The sequence below is a fragment of the Cardiocondyla obscurior genome, linkage group LG03, assembly GCF_019399895.1.
Source record: "Cardiocondyla obscurior isolate alpha-2009 linkage group LG03, Cobs3.1, whole genome shotgun sequence".
Taxonomy (NCBI): domain Eukaryota; kingdom Metazoa; phylum Arthropoda; class Insecta; order Hymenoptera; family Formicidae; genus Cardiocondyla; species Cardiocondyla obscurior.
The window spans coordinates 2,379,862-2,401,371 of record NC_091866.1 but is presented as its reverse complement, the minus strand read 5'-3'; the positions used below and the strand labels follow the sequence as shown (position 1 = coordinate 2,401,371).

General features: G+C 45.5%; 1 protein-coding gene across 9 annotated transcripts in view; it reads left to right on the top strand.

Annotated features, from left to right (window-relative positions):
- LOC139113942 (zinc finger protein 541) overlaps nt 1-21,510 on the top strand; it is a 344,562-nt gene that overhangs the window by 253,825 nt on the left and 69,227 nt on the right. For 8 of the 9 annotated variants that reach the window (XM_070675406.1, XM_070675404.1, XM_070675403.1 and 5 more), the window contains 2 exons: nt 2,281-2,399; nt 8,170-8,473. In XM_070675406.1, the coding sequence (XP_070531507.1) occupies nt 2,281-2,399; nt 8,170-8,473 (423 nt within the window). Of the gene's footprint in view, nt 1-2,280; nt 2,400-5,269; nt 6,989-8,169; nt 8,474-21,510 lie in introns of those variants that run through there. The other variant, XM_070675412.1, reaches the window with a different exon arrangement.

Genomic DNA, 21,510 nt, shown 5'->3' with positions numbered 1-21,510 from the left:
CCCTTTTCATCCCCCTCCCCCGGCTCCTGTGAGACCTCCACGAGACCGTGCGCAAACGTTCATCCCGCCGTCGTGAATATATACGGCCGCCATCTCGACACGTCTCAAATCTTTGCGTTTGCGTCACTTTTGCCTCTTTTTTTTTTTATTTCCTTTCCCGTAGTTTTCACGTCCTCTTATCTGCGCCTCCGCCGCCTTATCTTTTCCTCTTATCTTTTCCCCCCTCCTCCCGCCGGTCCGCTTCACGTCTTCGGTCAATATTATCCGCGACGCGTCAGAAACGTCTTAATACCTTTTTCTTTAATCTGGGATTTGCTCTCGGTGGTGGTGGCGGCGACGTGAAGTTTTTCTATCTATGCCCCGGAAATTTCTTCTGTCATGTTGGAGAGTACTTCTCGTTTTTTCGAGAACGTTCGTTATGTACGCTCGTACCTTCATGAAATGGAATTTGTTGCCTGTTTGCTGGATCCCGGTAAATGTTTGCCGACAGACTGTACCGTTTAAGCTATACGTGAGTCGTCATAGCAACCGTGGCTTATGGTTAAATAGTATCGCTTCGCATTAGTACTCCTGAGGATCCCGCAGGAAGTTCGTATTCCGCCGGATGTCAACAAGTTTCTCGTTTTTTATAACGAGAAGCCAGCGTCTGCGTAGCTTCCACAATTTTTATACATATTTAAATAACGCCGAAGTGCGCGGACGATGAAAGTAATTAAGAGTTTTATCGTTTTGATTTTCAACCTAACTTTGTTTTGCAAAAGAAAAAAAAAAGGGAGGGGGACAGATTTGTATGTCATCCTTTCGCATTCTTTGCGATTTCGGATTCAGTTTTTCTCGTCGAGATCACCGGCGATTCGTGCGCCTTTCTGTGCCTATCGAACGATTGGAAATAACATCGAAACGAGAAGCGGAAAAGACTTTTCCGATAATGGAGACTCGGAATCGTGCCATCGCACGTTTTCCGCGTCGTCACGTGGCGCGGCGGCGGCCGCAGGTGCATTGGAAATTAATTTCGGCTTAATGCCGCGGCGTCGGCACCGCGAATCCTTCGACGTGACGACGAATTTCCGATGCCCTCGAGACGTGATATTCCGAATCCCGTTCGCGGGATTCCTAGAGCAGGCCATTAGAGCGAGTTTAGCCGCGTCGCAGACGCTCCGCCGCATTATCGATCCCGTTTGCGAAGTGCGGCCTGATCAGCATGTATTCGTTTTTCGTTTTTCTCTCCGCGAATACTGAGATCGGTTTTACGCGAACGTGACGTCTATCAGTTTTTCACAAAGGAGACAGATGGATCGTTATTTATAAAAAAAAAAAAAAAAAAAAAAAAAAGTAAATGTAAACTCGGGTTTAACGATCTTATTTAAGAAAATTAATTATTAATATTAGAAAGTTGTAAAATAACGTTGTAATAATTTTATGATTTTAATTTAACTTAATTAATTTAAAAGAATCTTAAATATTATAATAAAGGTTACATTATAGGTATTTTTGCATTTTAGTTGTGTTACTTTCGATATTGCCGAATGCTGTTCAATGGCTATCGCATTATACGTGGTATTTCGAGAGGCGGTGACGAGCTTTGATCGCGAAAAACGCAAGCAAATTTATTGGAAATGTTAATCGTTCCTGTCGTTCATGGGCTGCGGAATTCGCACGATTTTCCACGACGGCGGACTCGTTGCCCATTTGAACGAGACGCTGGATTTTCGGACGGAACACCGGTCGCGCATTCAATTCCTCGGCCTTTGGCTTCCTGAAATAGTTCTGAAATAGTACGCGACCCGCAGCCGCGTATAATAAACCTAATTCCACATACTTAACGAGCATACCATCCCCAGGGGCCGTTTAAATCCGCAAGTAATTTCTACGTACGTACCGCGATGATACCGGTGATCTCTTATTCTTTAGTAGGACAGATGAAAATGGCATCGTTTATCAAGCGAGCTTAACGACTGCGAAATCTTCACTGCTCCATTTCGATACTTTCCGGCGAGAATAGCCAGTTTAACTTCGCGAAATAATGACAATTATCTTTTATATATTTTTAATTTAAATTAATTTAATCGCGGTAAAAGAAAAATTTTTTTTTTTTTTTTAAAGAAGAAGAAGAACTGCCGACTGTGTGCACAATGGATTTTTCGCCGCGTCCCAGCAATCGAGACAGATGCGTTCACCGGCGAGTTTAATGTAATTGCTTGTAGCCGCGATTCGACAGCCGCTATATACAATTTTCGTCTACGTCGTCGCTACAACGGGAATTGTTTCTCTCTGTTGCAGGTCTGCGGGAAGGTGTTCAACAACGCATCGGCGCTCACGAAGCACAAACTGACGCACAGCGACGAGAGGAAGTACGTGTGCTCGATGTGCGGCAAGGCGTTCAAACGGCAAGACCACCTGTGAGTACGGATTAAATTATTTCACACCGGATGAGTCGGTGGTACATGCCAAATTTTATTGCAACCTGTCAGCGCGACTTTTCGTACGCTCCGCGGTTCTCTTGCGTTTCTATTCGCCGTACGCTCGCGGAAACAGACCTATTAGCCTTTTCGTATTTCCTCTTTTTCTCTCTCTCTCTTTCTCCCTTTCTCTCTCTCTCTCTCTCGATATAAGCGTCGTAGGGCACATTACGAATTCCCCGTGCTATAAAACAAGAACGAGAACAACACTCGAGCCCGAGCTTAAAGGAAAGCGCTCGCGCTCGCGGCACTGAGCCGTTCATTATGTTCATCAAAGCCTCTCAACGCTCCACTTCGGCAATGGCGTACGCAGGTACGTCGCCTCGCATGCGAGTGTGCGTTGTACGTATGCACGTGCACGTGTAGCCGTATCTCTCCTGCGCTCTCTTCTTTGCCGGTGCGCTCGTAAGAAGCCTTCTAAGCTGCCCCGGAGTGCCTTCTTAAGGCCGGTAGTCGGAGAAATTTCTGCGCGTAGGTATGCCGGAGTAATCCCTTAGATATTTCCCTTACGTAATGCCCGGTTGTCGGGGTATTGGATAGGAGAGCTCGCGGAGTTTGTATTGGCGCGCACGGGTATTAAAACTCTCGTGAATTTATAGCGGTAATATAGTCACTGTTAAAAAAGAAAAAAAAAAAAGCTTGTTTGAAGGTATGTTTCTCTTAATACCGAATTTTCTTTCAATATATTAACTTTATGTTATCGCAAAATGGAGTGACTCAATATTTCGTTTATCCGCTCGAAAAAAAAAAAAGAAAAAAAACTTATTTAAATTGACGCGAGTGGAGAGCGCATTTAAAGTATATCTGAATGCATTTGAACGTAATGAAAAACGGCGTGTCGGTGCGCTTTAGAATTTTCGCTTCGCGAGACACGGGCGTGGAAAATGGACAAACGCGATATAAGAATTGGGGGAAGGTATAACGGGCGAGAAAGGGCGGCGCACAAAAGGCGAGCGATGGAGGCGAGCCATGGCGACTAAGGATTCAATTCTTGCCGGGAACGGGCAAAGGAATAACGCGGAATCAATAGAGGTCGGTCCCGCGACTTCGTTCGGCTTCGGCCGTTGTAGTGCTGTCCGTCCGCCGGCACGGGTCGAATACCTCGGTAAGGTTGAACGTTATATTTTCTCGAAAGACGGATCTTCAAATCCTCCAACCTCTCCTTCTATCCTCCCTCCCTCCCCCCCCCCTTTCTCCCGCGTCTCACCGACTCCGGCTCTCGCTTGGGATCCACCACGGCCGGTGAGGTCCATTCTGCGGGGACAGTATTTTTCTTTTCTTTACTGCTTCCTCAATGTCTTCCCTCGTTCTATTTCCTCAAACTCGAGCGACCGGTCGGCGTTCAATGCGAAAACCCTGGGCGGCAGGGTGCGAGGAATTACTTACGTTTCATTGCGAACATTGGATTTGTGGGTCCTTTAGGCGAGGCAGCTCGCGTCGCTTCTCGCTCCCTCCCACATTCTCGCCTCTATCCCTTTCGCGCGGCCGATAAATGATAATAGCATTCAATCTGCCTAGGAGATCGTAAAGGTAAAACACATCCGTCGACTTCAACTAATCTTATTGCTACCTTAAATTTGATGTCTCAATTTACTTTCGACAAATGTTCTCTACGAACGGCCAGCGATAAATCTCCGGAGTTGAAAGTACCGAACTCCTGTTATCACAGTTTATCCTGTTTATCGGCGATATCGAAGCGGAGCGTTGTTTTATTCGCTATATTTACTATCCTCGCTATAACTCGGCAAAGGTTTTTCGTTTATTTTTTAGCGTAAGCTAAACGTTTGTTTGTATCCGTTGCGTCGAATGCCCGCTTTCGGACGATATTCCCCTTCGATTGTTGGGATCCGTATATTTCCAGATGCAAGTAAACGAACCGTGCGATACTATCTCATGCGCGAAATCGCGAGGTCTTTACCCCAGTTCCTGTTTTTCGCCGGAAGCTGCCGCTTCGTCTCCAGAGTGTGGCGCGCGCGATCGAGAGAATGCATCCTCGGAGTTTTCTCTCTTTACTTTGGAAAACAGACCGGCTTTTTCGCTGGATTTGCATCGCCGATACGAAAGAGCGAGCGCTTAGCGTTACGTTTCTCCGATAAAGCACGTATTGGCAATTTAGCGTAACCGCAATATTGCTTGAGCATGATATTCCATCTCGAAACTATATACTATATATATGTATCATATTACGAGTTCGCGGCGACGAAAGAAGGAACAATAATAGGCAGCCCGAGCAATAATAGTGCCACGGGCGAAGATTTTACGGAGGAGAAAGAAGAGATCTTTCAGCTCCATTCCCCGTTTGAATGGACTTTCAAACTTAATTGAGAACGAGAAAAAGTCGGTACGAAGTCTCGCCGTGCTTCATTCTCTTCTCTAAGAATTGGCAGACCTGTGCAACTACAGTTTCCATCGCTTCTCACCTTCTTTGTCCAGACAGGTCCCCCATTGTAGGTCCTTTGTCAAATAACCGTTGCGTATAATTTTTCTAAATTTTCAAGACAACGTCCGCGCTTTTGATCAACTATTATTGTTCCCAAAAAATTTCGATGTTTAATGATTAATTAATTTTTTAAATAAAGTATATTATTAAAATAATTTTATACATATAATCGTGGAAAAAAATGTCACGTCACGATTTAGGTGAAATTAATTTGAAACACTCAATGATTAAAAAAAAAAAAAAACAATTGTCAACGTCGATACGAATGGATTTCTGGGCGTAATCGAAAGACAAAGGACATAGACGCTTTGTCACTCCTACATATATCGCTCGGGCCGGAGAAAAAAAAGAAAAAAAAAAAAAAAGAACTGACGGACTTGCAGAACGAAAGCCCCGTCGATTTCTTCAGTATCGAACAAGGCACCATTGTACGTTTCTCGGTGTATCTCTGTTATCGAAGTAAATCCACGTAGTCCCTTTGCTGAGTCGGGGCGCCGCCGCGCGAAATAAGGAACGGAAGCGCTTACACCTCGAGAGGAATTCTCTTCGAGAGCTTTTCTTCGAGCGCGGAGATATATACCGACCGCTTCTTCCTTGCCCGAAAGAGATTTGAGAGGACACTAAAGGGAGGAGCGACAACGTGAGCAGCGTCGAAGGAGGAAAGCCGGCCCTTCGAGAAACAAAGTCCTCCCTTTCTCTTGTAGCACCGTCGAGAGCTTTATTTTTCAGAATGCGTTCGATATTTCGATAATTGCTTCCTCGTGACCCTCGTCATATCGAGGCGGTATTAGTATTAACTTTTGCAAAAAGAAAACGGCAGGAAAATAGGCTTTCCGCCGGTCTTTGGAAATTTTTATAAAGTGACAACGTATGTTATGATAATTATGTATATTAATTAACCCGGTGGTCGAAAGTTAAGAATAATTCGTTACCAACTTGGATAATAAAAGTTTAAAGAAGAGAAAATTTTCAAGTGAAGATAAGTAGACTTCTTTCTTTTTTCTTTTTTTTTTTTTTTTGTTAATAGTCTCTTTAGGCTACTGGAGTGGAGATGGAACTAATCGAGAGTTGATAATTAGTGCTGATTTAATCACCGTTCCAGGCAAAATTCTGCGCGTGCTCATCGACGCGGCCCCCCTTTGCGAGATCCAATTAAAGTTTCGTAGAAATTCTCGTTGTCGGTCGAGCGCAGGTTCATAACAATTAATAATAATTTCCTTTTCATCGTCATATCACCAAGTTGCGAGATAATATAAGGCGATGAACTCACGAATGAGACGAGAACTTCACTGTGACTTCGGATAATGAAACCGCCGCTAAAACGCGCGCGCTCTTTTGTACGGTGGTCTATTCTTGATTATTTTCACAGTCCTACGCGTTCCTGTCGCTACTCGACAAATTCTAAAATTACTATATCTATAATTACAATTATTATTTATTTCGCTAATTCTCTAAATAATATATTTTCGTTTTGTGCATTAAACGCAGCCATCGTATATAGGTTATTTATTTGTTGAGAATCTCTGATACGCTTGGAACGTAGGTTTTTCCACGGCATCGATGAAATAAGTATTCTAATAAAACACGTCGACTGGTCAACGGAAACGACCGTTCGGATAAAAGTTGAGTCCGCGTTTCTCTCGTTTCTTTTCCGTGTCCCTCGGAAAACGAAAAGGAGGAATGATACACGTGCGGTCGACACGTCCCAGGTGTTCCTGATTATCTGCGGGAAGAGAAAACGCCGGGAGGTCGGTGCGGGTCACCTTAAAAGTTCGACAAATTAGCTTTTACAAATTAAACCCTCCCTACGGCCCCAACTTTACCGGCGGAATTTAAGGGAATCCGTTCGTATATCGATAGACTATAAAACTTTTGCCGGATAGGAGTGGTCCCCGCGTCTCCCGAAGAATTTACCGGAAACGATATCCCTTCCATCGTGCTCGTCCTAGCCGTACGACTTCTTCTCGCAGTCCACTGCGGGAGATTCCACTGCGAACGATCGGACGAAGGATGTCCACACTCGGAATCTCGTTAAAGTTTCAGCGAACAGACGAGACTGCTGCTTTTGACCGTAGCGAGGAAATTTAACGTGCGTAGTGTTTTATCGAACTATTAGTAATTAATCTTAAGTTAAAATTAATAATCGAAACGTTAACGCGATGTAATTGTATTTAACAAATGCATACATTTGTTTTTAATCAATAAACGCTTTGCATTCTAAACATTGGTTAAAAAGAAAAAGAAAAAAAAATGAAAAAAAACAAGGGGAAGTCATTAGGATTTTAATTAAAATCAGCTGTATGCAAGTCGTGTGTTTCACTCGAGACTCCGCAGTCTGTTACTCCTCTTATCGAACCAATCGACAGTCTCGCAATTGCGAGCGTCAACGACGAAATCGACTGCGAATCGTGTCAATGGGGGGGCCGTGGACTTTATCGCGGACGCGATCGTGTAATCCAGCGTCGTGAAATCGCGCAACTTGTTGCATGCCGGACACACCCTCGGATCTCCGCGTCTTTTCCGCTCTCTCGACAATGTTGAGAGAACGGCCGATTTCGTTTCCAGACATCCCGGTACCAGAAATCGGAGCATCGCGCGCGCGGGCGAATTTCGCGCGTTATGTTAGCCGGAATATCGAGCAAGTGGAATGGATAAGTCTTTAGGTGGACTGGCCGGGGTGTAAGGGCGACACGCTAGGGATGAGTTTAGATGTACCTTCTAGATAAGACGGGGGGGAATCGTGCCCAGCGGTATATGGGATTTCCGTGCCGGGGTAGATCGTCGATATAGATAGGCGACATAATCGGGCCGACATAATTTCGAGCGGGCACTAAAGAGCAGGTGCACGATCAGATTTCCGTGCCCATCGAGCATCCGCGAGTGCTATATAGCGTGTCGCCCGAGACGTTCTTATGATTAATGCTGGACGCGAGAGAGGAATTCGAATGGGAATTCGCGTGGGACGTTCTAGCCTCGGTGATATTTCCCGACCGAAATGTTACAGTCGATTTATATTCCGGCTGAGGCGGCGAGCAGGCGATTTCGCGGCGGAAAAGGCAATTCTGTCTGGAGTTTGATTTTTAAATAAGAGAATTTTAAGTCGCGCCTCTAAATGATCGCTGGCCGTGACCGTGTTACGTAATTATTCTTAACGTACATGCAAACTTTGTGTAAATTAGAAATAAATTTAATTTTAAATAGATTTTAATTTTAATATATAATAATAATGTGGATTTTCATATTAACGAGCATGTGTCTTTTTAATTGCAGGAACGGACATATGCTGACACATCGAAATAAGAAGCCGTACGAGTGCAAGGCCGAGGGATGCGGCAAGTCTTACTGCGACGCGAGGAGCCTGAGGAGGCACACGGAAAATCATCATGCCGGCAGCAAAATCAACGAAAGCATTAGCCCAAGCAGCCCCACGACTGGGCCTCACACGCCTAATACTCCCGGAAGCAATCCTAGCACACCGAGCACACCCGGTGCAACCTCCACGACGAATGGTCACGGACACGCAGCTTTAAAGCAGCTACTTGCCACCGAACCCGTGCAAACGCAACAGCAAAAGGTTCGTTGTTGTGTCTTTTTTTTTTCCAGCAAATTTTTTAAATTAAAAAAATGTATACGCTGCAGTTGAGATATTTAATTTTTTGTATGTGATATATGATTTTAATTTTGCCGTTTTTTATGTAATTATGTTTACAATTATAGTTCTATGCATTTATAGCAAATCTAGTTGCGTTACTTAATTACCGCTATTAAGCTGGCGGGCTTACAGATAAATTGAGATAACCAATCGATTCTTAATTTGTTTCACGACGTGACGCGAAACGAGGGATTTGAGTCTCACGTCCTTATTGTTTCTGTCGATTCTCGGGCAGCGCTGTGTGCTGTATATTTCACGATTGAATTTTCTCGAAATTGGTCTGGAATTGCTGCGCCCGAGATGGGTTTAAGGGCTTACTGGGCGAACCTTTCAAAGAGTCGGTCAGCGCGCGTCCGACGCGAGTCCGCAAAGATGTAAGAGGATTAGACGGCTTTTCTACGATTGCCGAGCATGTCGCGCGATCCGTAACTAAAACGCCATTAATTTCAGTATCGTCTTTATCATTCAATTTGTCGATTCCCCCACCTCGATCCCTTTAACCGGATTTGTGCCATTCACGTGTCGAGCTCGTATGACGGCACGTAATTGAAAGGGGCCCGGAGACCCCGCGAGATGTAATCCCCAAAATAAAGATGATAATTTCCGCCCCCACGCAGAAATTGTTAATTAGAATTCGAGCCCGCAAGCACGACCGGATTGAACGATGTAGGGCAGAAAATTTCGATCCCTTTCGAGAGCATCTATCTCTTCGCTTTTATCTCCTCGTTGCAGATTTAATTTTATAGCCTGCCAGCTTTCGGTAACTTTTATTACCCGCAATAGCTCCGTCTACCGAATCTAATGCACGGCGATAACGAACTTCAGATTGCTATCCCGCGAATTGCTACAATCATTACTTGGACCCCCGCGCGCGCGATAGTTCAACTTCTTTGGAACTCTGATGAACTTAATTTTCATCGGCCGCAAGGTTGAGTGGATCCTCTTTTGAAACTGGTATAAATTATATCCGGAGAGCCTCTTTAAAACTATTTTACATCAGCGAACAGATTATTTTTCATTAATAAAAGACATGGATTTCGATGAGGAGCGAAATACGTCAATAATTCGAATTTACGTAATCTATAATACAATTAGCACGCCACGTATTTATTTACAAAATATAATGAGATTATTTAATAAAACATTATTTTATCATCTGTAAGATAATTTAAAATTTTTGCATTAATTACGGGCGCTCAAACTTTTTGTTCGCTTTTCGACTTTCGCTGTTCCCCACCGGCGGGCTTTTCGCGCGCGATAAAATGCAGAGGCGACCGTTTCGCCGTCACGTCCGTAAATGTCACATCAGCAGCGTCGCCGTGGCTTTTAAACGTTACCGAAAGAAAATCGTTAGTCCCTATTCCGGCTGTCGCAATTAAAGGACGCGAGGCGGAAACTTGGCGTCGTCAGAAAGGCCTCCTCTGATCCTTTCCTCTGCTTCCCTTTCTTTACCGTCCGCCAACGTCGCCGCCTTACCATCCGTTCTAAGGATTCGTCCGACACGTAGGTTAGGAGCTCGCTGGCAAAGTTTATTGGCTGCGACCCTTGACCACGTAGGGCCGAGGTGGCTACACCCCAGCGCACCATTGTCGGGCGATAAAAGGGCGCGCGAGAAAACGAACCGTCCGTGAGGAACGGGAGAAGTCGGAAAGAGAACCCCGAAGGTGAGGCCACCCGTCGTCTTTCCCCGTCCGTTTCTCCGTCGACCGCCCCCTGCCTCCGTCGTAGCCCCCCTCCCCTCCCCGTCAGACCCGGTGGAAATTAGTTCTTGGCCGTAGAGCACGGAATTATTGCCGCTTTCAAAGTCGCTCGCTGCGCTTGCATTCGAAGGCGAGCGAGAAACGCGGGGAGAAAAGCGCGCGCGCGAGCTTGCCAGGGTGAGTCGAGGTGAAAGGAAAAGGGAGGACAGAACGAGAAAAAGATCAAGAAAGAGAGAACGGGGAAACAGCTATGTGCGGGTGTGCTTCCGTGTGCGTTGCGCTGAGGGTGGATGGGAGGGTAGTTAAACCGAGACTACGAATCTACGATATTGAGTTAGAAGTAAGGCGGGCCGGCTCTGAAGTGGGGGCTAATAAAATTTGATGACCGGGAACTTCGTAATGAGAATGAGACGCGGAAAGTAGGTGGGACCGAGGGAGGAGAGAGCGAGCGAACGAGCGGAAGAAAGAGAGAGAGACGAAAGCGGCGGTCGGCTATGAAAACTTCTCAGACGTAGCGAGCCCGCGATTTATGATATTTCATCGGACAGCCGCGGAGTCCGGAGAGTAATCTTTTGTAGTCATTAATTTTCTTTCGCTACGTCGCCGTAAGTTGCACCCGCCTTTGTCGGAAATGGCGCAGCTGTGGATATTTATGAATTTGCTTCTCCGACGCGTGAAATTTAATCAACGCCCACGGACATCGCGTTAATTATTCGCCGCAGCGTTGTTACATGTTAGGCATGCTTACGAATTCCCGACGTCAATCCTCGATCGATCGATATGCTTTCGAATGTTTAATTTCAGCAAAATTTCAAGTTGCAAGTACAGGTACATTCCCTAATTAAAAAAAAAATAATAATAAAATAAAAAAAGAAAGAGTTAATTTTCGCGCACAGGGTCGAAAGAAGTTCGAAAGAAGCTCTTAAACAGTATTACGGCCGCGAAATTATATTGTGCAAAAGAATGCCGCGGGATTGCTCGCTGAACGAGCCGAGAAGTCATCTCGCGCCTCCTCGAGCTTTCGCCTCGTTCGAATCGGTAACTTCACGTACGTGCCGCGTTTGGGATTCCGCCGAGGGCCCGCCATAAAGTCGTCAGGGTACAATCGCGCGTGCGAAAGTAGAACCACGAAGCGCGAGAAGTAGGAAAATACGAGAGCAGAGAGAGAGAGAGAGAGAGACAGTATAAGGTATGGAGAAAGTACAGGAGCACGGTGGAGGATGGTAGATGAGAGTGTATATGCTGCAACGAGAGAGGGCCGGGAAGGAGGAGAAGTGGCTTTCCGACGCGCGAGCAAGCTCGCGATTTTCCCGTCACGTAGAGATGCGAGCTCGACTAGACGACGACGACGACGACGACGACGACGATCAAATTTGTTCGGGAATTCGAAATCGCTGGGACGGAACGATGGGCTGGGAATAAAGTGTATGCGGCAGCCGAGTGTGTTCGCGTCGCGCCCTACGAACCTTTCAGCAGGTTCGCCGCGAGCGCGCGGGAAAAGGGACGAACCGGCAGCGGGGGAGGAAAGAGTGATTCGACATCAAAAGGTGTCTACCGGTCGTTCAACTGACTTGGGTTCGCGCTCTCACCGGGAGACACGGCCTCGTCTGAAAATCACGGTTATCGTCCCGGAAAATCACTGTATCGCTCCGCGCTCTAAGTCAAAGGATACGTTTCTTTTTCTGGATATCAAACTTCTCCGAGATTAAATCGCGTTACCAAATCTTGCGTTTTATTTCGCTGATTTAATGTTATTAATTTATTGCAGAGAAAGAGACCGAGAGACAGAGAGTAAATAAAAATTTACAGCAGCGAAAGTTTTTTTTTTTATGATTTATATAATGCAATTCATGCATTACGTCATTTGATGCGATTGCATCATTAATACTCATATGATATAAATTTATAACTGCGCCAATATCGTCGGCTGCCAGCAGCTATTTTATATGTTCGAAAAACGCTGAACGAAAACGATGTATTTTATTCACTTATAGTTGAAAATTACCAAAAAATTGAATCCCCGAAATACTTAATTATTCTCGTGTAACGTGATATAAAACATTTGTTAAATTTGTTTTATAACAAGTAGTCGTTTTTCCCGCAGAATGGATTTGCGGGAAGAAATTTTACGTGTATGATTCCGCGGCCAATTATCAAGCATACTAGGCGCCGTCAGGGTGATTTTCAGTCGTGCAAATATTTGCCCCTGCAGGAATTATGGAATTCAATCTTGGTGATACCGCTTCCGTGAATTTTCATGCAGATCTTTGACGAGCGGTAATGACGTCAAAGAAATGTGGAATTTCATAACGTTCTCGCTAACACGCGCCGCGCTCGTTACAGCGAAACAACCGTAAAGGATTTTGTATAATTATAGTTAAAACACATGTTCACCGTACTCGCTCGATTGGAGATTACATAGCGATCGCAGTTTCAGAAAGCAAATTGAAACGCGCGTATTTAAAAGTTTTTTTTTTTTTTAATAAAAATGCGCGATTACTCCAACAAAATATTAAACGCTTTCATTGAGATAATATTTCTATACAAAATACGAAAACCTTTTGCGTATAAACGCACATTTTTGTATTTGTATCGATATAATTCTCTTTAACGAGAAATTTTTTTTTTTTTTAATCTATTACAAAAGTTTTAATCTTCTTGCTTAATAAAATGCTCGGTGCTTTTCTATTTCTGAACAAATGTTTAGCGAATATTTCTTCGTGTCGACGCTTATTCGATCCCCGTCATCCATTTTTAAAACCGCCCGACAATAAGAATTGTCCAATCGTTCTCGCGATGGAAAACTGGGTCGAACAACTGCGAGGGACTAAATCTCGAAGACTGATTTACGAGCGGCTACGAATCGATTTATGCGACTTCGGACAATCCTGCCGCTGTGGTACCAACTAATTTCGCGTCGCCGATGTAGTATTTTCAACCGAAAACAATTTTCCCGCTCTCACCGCGGTCGGAGTATCCGGCTTTAATTACATTATGGAATTTCATATCGCGCAGAACGTATTCAACGAATTCCGCGCGCGCGGTCTGATTTCGTGCATTCGCGATTGCCGCGTCGCGCATGTTAACCAGCACACGTTTGACGCCCGATGAAGTTAGTTTCTTGCCGACGCAGCCCTCCCGCGCCAAACCAAGTCCTCAAACCCCGAAAATAATTCAACTCCGGTGCGAATTTCTCATTCGGTGTCAGCGCCAAGCCAATCTCATCGCTGGCACGAAGCGCGCGTGCAATTGGGCGAGATTCCTGAAATCTACCGAACGGGATTCACTTTTAAGGGTCAGGACAATCGGACCTCGCCGTTATTAAATTCCTGTTTACAGATTGGAAGAGGAAGTACGTCACGCCATTGTTAACCCGCAGATTTTTTTTTTTTTTTACCTTTTGACAGTGACGATGAAGTAAATCGATATTCGTCTAACAAAAATATCTTCTTCATTTATGTTTCTCGATGGGGAGTTACAGAACCTTCTCCGGTTTACGTTAATTTAGTAATAACGAGAAACTTCGTGGCGTACATTACTCCGCCATATTTTTTTTTTCTGAGCGAAGCTATCTCGTGTTTAATCGGCCCCGCCAGAACTTTAATTTAGAACCGTACGAAGTTTTTAAATTATTAAACCGACGCCGGATATGCCGTCCGCGTATAATATTTATATGCCGCTTTTCCGCTTTCGAACTTTTCTAGCAATTTTATTTGGTTAATCATCCTACCGACGTTGTTTCCGTTTCCACTTTGATAATATTAATTATTACATAATTACCTTGGATGCGAAACTCCAAATATTTAGTGCGTCGCATTAACAACGAAATTAATTATAATATTAATTGTTATTGACACTAGTTTCGTAATAGAAGGAATAATCATCATTGTTTGTCAATGTTATTAAAATTATTACCTACGTTAATCTGAATCAGTATTAAAAGATAAGTTCGAAAAATGGAACGATGTAATAAGAATTTTAGACGTTCCAAATCTTTTTTTTTTCCGCGCAATAATTAAGAATAATTTCGACTGAAGAAAAGGTATCCGTTCACTGCCTGTCTTCTTTGAAGTATAATTATGTGCTTCTACATTCAATCGTTCCCGCCGATTAATTTCCCGTAATTTCCAGCCTCCTCGCGTCTCGTCGTCATCGAATTTCCTCCGATTTCCAGACGAAATCGGCCCCCGTCCGTACTTTCTTTTCTCGCGAGAGAATATATCGCGCCTCCGCGGTGCAATCTTAACAGAATTACGGGCGTAATAGCCTCCACTCTGCTTTGGTGCTCCGACTGATTTATACCCGGGCTCTTTCACTGAATGAAGTCGATACAAATGACCGCCACGCGAACGTTTCCCTGCCCGCGGAAACTCGGGCGTTGTAATAATGGATCCTCCGTCCCGCTTGAATTATTAAGCCCGCTCGAACTCTCGAGTTAAGTGCTGCAAACAGCCCTTCCATATTTAGATAAATAAAAACGTCGCGCGGGCGTTCGCGCCGATAATACGGTTTTTAATTTCTGAGTACGTCTGTCGAATGATTTTTCTAACCCCCCTCGCGAGGATGGGGAAGGCCCGCCGTGGCTGGCTGTCTGTGAAAAATAAACGAGCTCGTGCAACTTGGCGCAACGCCGTTCCGAGCCATTAAACTTGCACGCGGTAGCAAGTTTTTCGAAGCTGCGCATGCACTCTTCTCATGCACGAAAGGGCAGAGGGAAGGGAACGTTTGCACGGCGATGCACACGCGCGAAAAGCTGTGTGGTGTGTGTCCGTAGGGGCCTTCGATATTCCGGCGCGAGTGCCGCGCGGAAAAAGCCTAAGCACTACCGTTATTGATGACCGTCGTGTCGAACGGACCGCGTTGATTTATCGGCCCGGAGGAAAGAAATATTTCTCCGGGCCGCGTCGGAGAGAGGCGGAGATAGGACGACGGGGAACCGCAGGTGATACGCCAAGGCGGAAATTTACGATAATATTTGCCGGGGCCGGACGAGCCGCGAAATGAAATTTCCACGATATGGCTTACACTTCTCGCGACGGAGACCTTTTTTCCCCCGAGCGCAAGTTTCACGGCGGTGTCGCGATAGAGGGACGCGGGGTAACGGGAGGCAGAAGGTCTGACGATAAATATTCTTTTTATTCGCCGCGAGAGATGATCAAATCTCGAGACTGAAAGCCGTAGAGAAGTAAGTTACGGCTAATACATAAGAGAGCACCTTGCGAAAAGTATTTGGCGAGCGACGGGGAGTTAATAGATGAGAAACCGGTATTACTTCGCGTTGTTTAAGCGGTACATTAATTAGACGACACGTAAAGGAGTGAAGTTGGTCCGCGGGTACACAACGTCGTGGAACACGCCAGGAACGGACACAATATTCGCAGTTTACACGCCGAGCCTCCGGTCCACTCTCGCCGTTACGCTGCGAGCTACGAGCTAGTGTGTGTTCTAACGCCGTGAACAACCATTTCCGTGCGCGACGTACGCCCGACCGAGGTGTATTTACTCCGAGCCCACTCGTCGCAGCCCACTGCGGCTCCAGAGAGATTCTCCACGAAAACTTGTTAACCGTCAACGGAGCTTAAGCCACTCGAAGGCTTCGCCTTCCAATTTCTCGTTTGTCATCCTCTACGTCTTCAACCCCGAACTCGCGGCCCGTCCTTCTCGGTGCTTCTTGCGAGATCCGATAGAAACGACGGAGGAGGAAGCCGTTCCTCTCGGCATCATACCCCGGTGGCCCTTTGATGCATTTACCGCGAGCGGTCTGATGACATGTAACGCTACGAGCAGTGACGCTTTACTCCGCCGGTCGACTTGCGCCTGAGCTCTTTCACTAAAGTAGATACCGACGAGCGGCGTGGTAAATATATTGCGTCCTCCATTCATCCGCGTATTACGTAAAATATTTTATTTTCCGACTGCGGCTGTCGTGACTGATTAATTTTATTTCCGATAATTTATTATTAATTAGTTTAATGCCGAAAAAATTCTAGCCGTAGAAAGAATAACGAGTTAAAGAAAGAAATTGATTCGAAGACGCGTTCTATATATACATTTCTTTTTTTTCCTTTTTTCTATAAAATATAAATATATATCGATATAGAATATTAATACTGCATAATTGTGAATGTGTAAAGATACCTGTCATAAAAGGATCAACGCGAGATTAACATTTCTATCCACCTCCGTCTTTCCGCAAACGACCGGGAAGAAAAAACCGCTGGGAAGCTATTTTCGCGGGCGCACGAGGGACCTTTATAAATTTACGTCGAGCGGCACGATGACGTGCCAAGCTTCAAGTAGACGATAAAAAAAATAACTGACTCGAGCGTCGAAACTTGGGGCGTACACGCGAGTTGCGGTGAAAGTCCGCGTAATGATATATGGGAGCTCGAGTGTCCCGCCCTTGCGTCGGTATTCCGCCACCCTTGGCGCACTCCCTCCCCCCTTCCCCCTTCGGCAGGAACATCCCGATGAAAATTGCATCGGCGAACGGTAAAATTCTGTATGCCGATGTGAGAGGCTTTTGAGTATCCATCACGGGCGCCGCCGTCGGTTAGGTAAAAGTATCTCTACGGAAATTGGATCGCCGCGTCGGCCGGGAATATCTTCCGCCGTGTCCGACAAAAATTGTCTTTCGGTCGCGGAAAGTACTTTCTCCCCGTTTCTTCGTTATTCTTCGTTTCGCGGAAGTAGCTCCCACTTATCTGCGTAAGCAGGCTACTTTGCGATCGCTGAACAACGTTGTAAAAACATAGATCCCTCGTCTCGTCCACGTGGGAGAGCGCAAACGAAAAATCAGCCGCGAGAAAAAAACGTGAGTCTGTAGAAAATCGCTTTAATGATTTTTCTCTTTTTTTTTTTCTTTTCTTTTTTGCAGAATTGAAACGGCTTCGTATCGCGGTAATGTCCCTCTTTAACGTCGGTCGTAGCCATTATCTCGCGAGATTTATCTTCAATTCTTTCAAAAGCGCATTCTCGGCGGGCAAGAGAGCGCGCATACGCGAAATACGTTCCGTCGCACGTAGAATATCATTTTCAAAAATGATGGCGCGCGCTGCTGGGGACTCTCGAGGAAAATTGAATCATATTTTCTTCAGCTCGCTAAACTTCTAAGTCACGTAGCTGCCGTCCGAGTTTCGAGTTTAGGCCTTCCTGGTCTTTTTATACCGTTTTACAGTGGAACCTCTGCGCGATTTGCAAAGTGGCTCACGTAGCTCGAACTTTTTTTTAAGTAATTAGCTAGTGTCTTTTCGTAATTCAAGCTCCTTTGTACACAGCTTGAAAGTCGCCGTCTCTAAGGCCCCCTCCCCCCCGTTTCGTTCCGCGAGTATCCGCGCGATGTTTTATGCAGGTTTTCCCCCCTGTCGTTGCATCGATCATCTTCTCCCTCGTACCGATAGCACACGATCGTGTATTCCATATTCATGTTCAGAAGCAGACGCGGGTCATATATATTCGTTCTCTCTCCGTTAATCATACGGCGATCTCGGCTATCGGTGCCGTTGCATCATGTTCATCCATTCGCCGATCGTGCGTTACAAATCAAAGTCACCGGCGAGAGCGGGATGGAGACGCGCATCGATGTCGAGCCGGACGTTGGCATGCGAGAAGACACGACACAGACAGAGATGGCGCGTTGCGAGATGAGAGGAAAAGCGCGGTTGCGTGTACGGTGCGGCACGACGACGACACGACGATGCTTCGTATACAAGTGGACCTGGGCGTTCATTTGATATACAGCTAATTAGAGATCGAAATCGCGACTCGTCAGAGAGCGCGACTTGCTTTGATTCGGCTCGCGCCTGTGCGACTAATTCCTCTCGCGTACGCGTGCACGTGAACGGAACGCCATCCGGATAATAAGAGAAAATTTTATTCGATATGAAGACGATATCTCGCGATGAAAAATATTTGACTTAAAAAGTATTTTTTTTTTTTTTTTTTTTTTTTTTCTTATTTCGTTCAGACAAGCTCGTTTATTTTATACTTAGTTTTCATTTATTTGAGACACTTTTTATCTTTTTACGTGTATTATAACTCGGTAACAATTAAGCAAATAAAAGTATTACGTTAGATTTCCGATGAAAATCGAATTTCTTCTGATGGCAGTTTTAAATACGTCTCCCACAAGCACGATAAGCTTCTTTTGCGCACACACGCGCGCGCTCAGCGTCGGAGAACAAAATCGGATGATTGTGTTCAACGTTCACCCTTCAACTTGATATACAGCTAATTGGAGATCTGAATCTCGGAGCGTAGATCGTATCCCGAGGCGCGAGAGCGGAGCGCATAGATGTACAAAACGTTTTGCGGTGCCGTGCGCACCAGGGTCTCTCAAATGCTTTACCGTATTGAAAAAAACTGTCGTGGCAATATACATATATGAATCTTTAATCTATGAGAGCACGTAGGTATAAAGTTGAAACGAGGTATGCTCTAAAAGAATCCACGAGTAAATTACCGATTTACAAATTCAGTACGTATCTCACAAATGATAGTTGTATGAACAGTTGGCAATTTTTTATAATTTATTCTGCAGTGTGGGGAGAGACAAGATTCATTCGCGGTCCCTTCTCGCACGTGCCTTTCTAAAGTGCACCCTCCGGGACTGCGTCAGAGAAGAGTAACTCGTGTACTCGGGCTTTATCTCTCGATACTTTAACGCGACTTGGATTCAAGCTTCATTATACATTTTTTTTTATTCTTAGAGGAGGTCCTCGCGGACCGGCAACGGAGGCCGATATTGATCGTAGAAGCGTCAAGTTGAGAAACCCTGATGTACAGCATGCCGTGCGCGCTTCTGGATTTGCGTCTACGTGGGAGCCAGGCACCTGCACGCTCTCGCGTAAAACACGTCTCCGCGATCCCTTCGACAAAAGACGAGAGACGAGATGGGAAAATAGAAAGGATCCCGTTCCTATCCCGGCGAACTATAACCACGCGCCGTCCGCGTTAGCGTACCGCTCTATAAATTACATATCATCCGCTGCATGTGCGCGAAGCCGGACGCCATTCCGATGCCGCGTTTGAGTAATATATTACATTTCCGCTTGTCACGACTATACTTGCATTTATATGCCACCGTCTACTATTTCTTCCCCCGGTTGCCGTTGCCATCCATTCTTTTCTCGCGAGAGCATAACATCCGCGGATGTGACACGAATCATCCAGTCGGATCAATTCTGATCGAAATGTTACGATACTAAATTCAAGATAGTCCCTTCTCCGTGAACTACATTAAAGTTTTTTTTTTTATAAAATAATGATCTACGATGCGAAATAAAAATATAAAAAAGTTATTTTATTCGCTCGTGGTTGTAAAAAAAATTTCTCAAACCGATTGCTTCGAAATGTTCGGATATTCATAACGTTCACATTCTTTACTGTGCTATTTTGTTTTTTTTTTTGGTTTTTTTTGGTTTTTTTCCCCTTTTTTTTTACCGTCGAAATGTCAAAAGTACGCCAAGCAAACGACTTGCGATCCCATTCTACATGCCCGACATGTTCATCCAACATTTTTCCTCCCTTTTTCCTTGAAACAGCGTGGGACTTGGCTCGTCGCTGCGAGACTCGTTTTGTGCGACTGCACTTCGTTAAATCAACGAAGCCACCGCACGACGTAACCGAGTTAACGTATACTTTTATCAAACTACTAGGTATATCCCGCAGAGCAGAGCACACGCTGACGTATCGCGCTATCATTTGGACCAGAGTTATGTAACTGACGCAAATATTTCCTTCGATAATAGAGAGTTTAATTAACTCGGAATCGCGTGGCTAATGCCGATTTAACGGTCGAAAATTATCGCGATAACCTCTATCGGCAAATTGTCTTTCATTAAAGTCTCCGAAAATACTGCCGCTCGTGCGGGAAGCGCATTCCCGATTTCGCAATTGAATTGCGCGCGAGTTGAGATCGGTACAAGTGCCTCTAATTGATTCGGCAATTAATCGCGTCGCGCGGAGTTGAAGCGAACCGCCGGATGAATCAGTTTCGCAGTCACAAGTTCGTCTCGCCGCCCTCGGTCGGTTCCGATATCGCGGCTGGCAATTTTATTATCTTCCTCGTGGTACAAAGTTGGGAAATCGCGCGACTGCCGCAAGAAAAGGGGAAAACTTTCCGCCGCGCGCGGCTTCAAGCGAAAGAAATAGTGCATTCGTCGGCTTGGCTCGTCTGATGCGACGCTATGCGTAACTGGATCGGGGACCTTATCGAGTTTTCGTACTTTTGGATTCCGCCTGCCGTCGGCGAACAACGGCCGTCCCCAACGCGCGCGCGACCGGAGGCAGCGAATTTGCTTTTCAAATTTTCATTCCCCCGCTCGCGACCGGCCAACTACCGCAGCCGCGGATCAATGGGTTTCCAATTTAGCATTAGTTTCACATCTTACTACATCTCGCCTCTCGAGAATACGCTTCATCGCGCCTCTCGCGGTCTGTGAGATACTTGGATGGAAATATTAAAGAGCTTTGGTACATCCAAGAAAGAACAGAGTATTTAAAAAGATATCAAGTCATGCATGCGCGTGTAGAAATTATTATGTATTCAATTTTCGACGCGAGATAATTTGCAAATTTTCCTAGAATTATCCTCACGTCGTACTGATTGACAGAGTCGGATATCGTAGCCGATCGAAATGGGATTCCGGTTTAATGCCAGCCTCGAATGTCGAGACCCCGAGCGGGCAATATTGCAATTAGGCTCGTCGACAGTCGATCGAATGTCAGTGCGTCCCCGTTGCAAGCGTACACGCGCGCAGAGCACGCCTCGCGAGTCTGATTTAGGCAATTTCTGCCGCCGCAGCTGCGTGCTCCGCAGCCTTTCAGCCTGTCAGCTCTTGTCCCGGCGAAATGGCAAAATCGTCGTGCGCATCTCTCGATCGGTTTTGCCCGCCGGCGACGCGGAACGACGACGGCGACGATGGAAAATTCAGGGCCCGCGGAAAACTTTCGAAGAAACGCAGCTAACGAAGAAACTTCCGCTGTACGGCCCGTTGTCGCGAGAGACCTCGACAGAGCCGGGATTTCGCAACGATTTATGTAACGAAACGACTGCGCGTCGATAAACCGAGTATTAATTAAGCGCACGGCGACGACACGCCGGAATCTTCATGCGCCTCGAAGAGAAAAGCCCTACCCTCTTTGAAAGTTTGCAAGATAAACGGGAGAGATAACGTTGAGTTATTTCTGATTATGTTGGAAATGTTGTTCCAACGTATGATGAAACTTCTGTAGAAGACTTAAGAAAGCCGAACGATA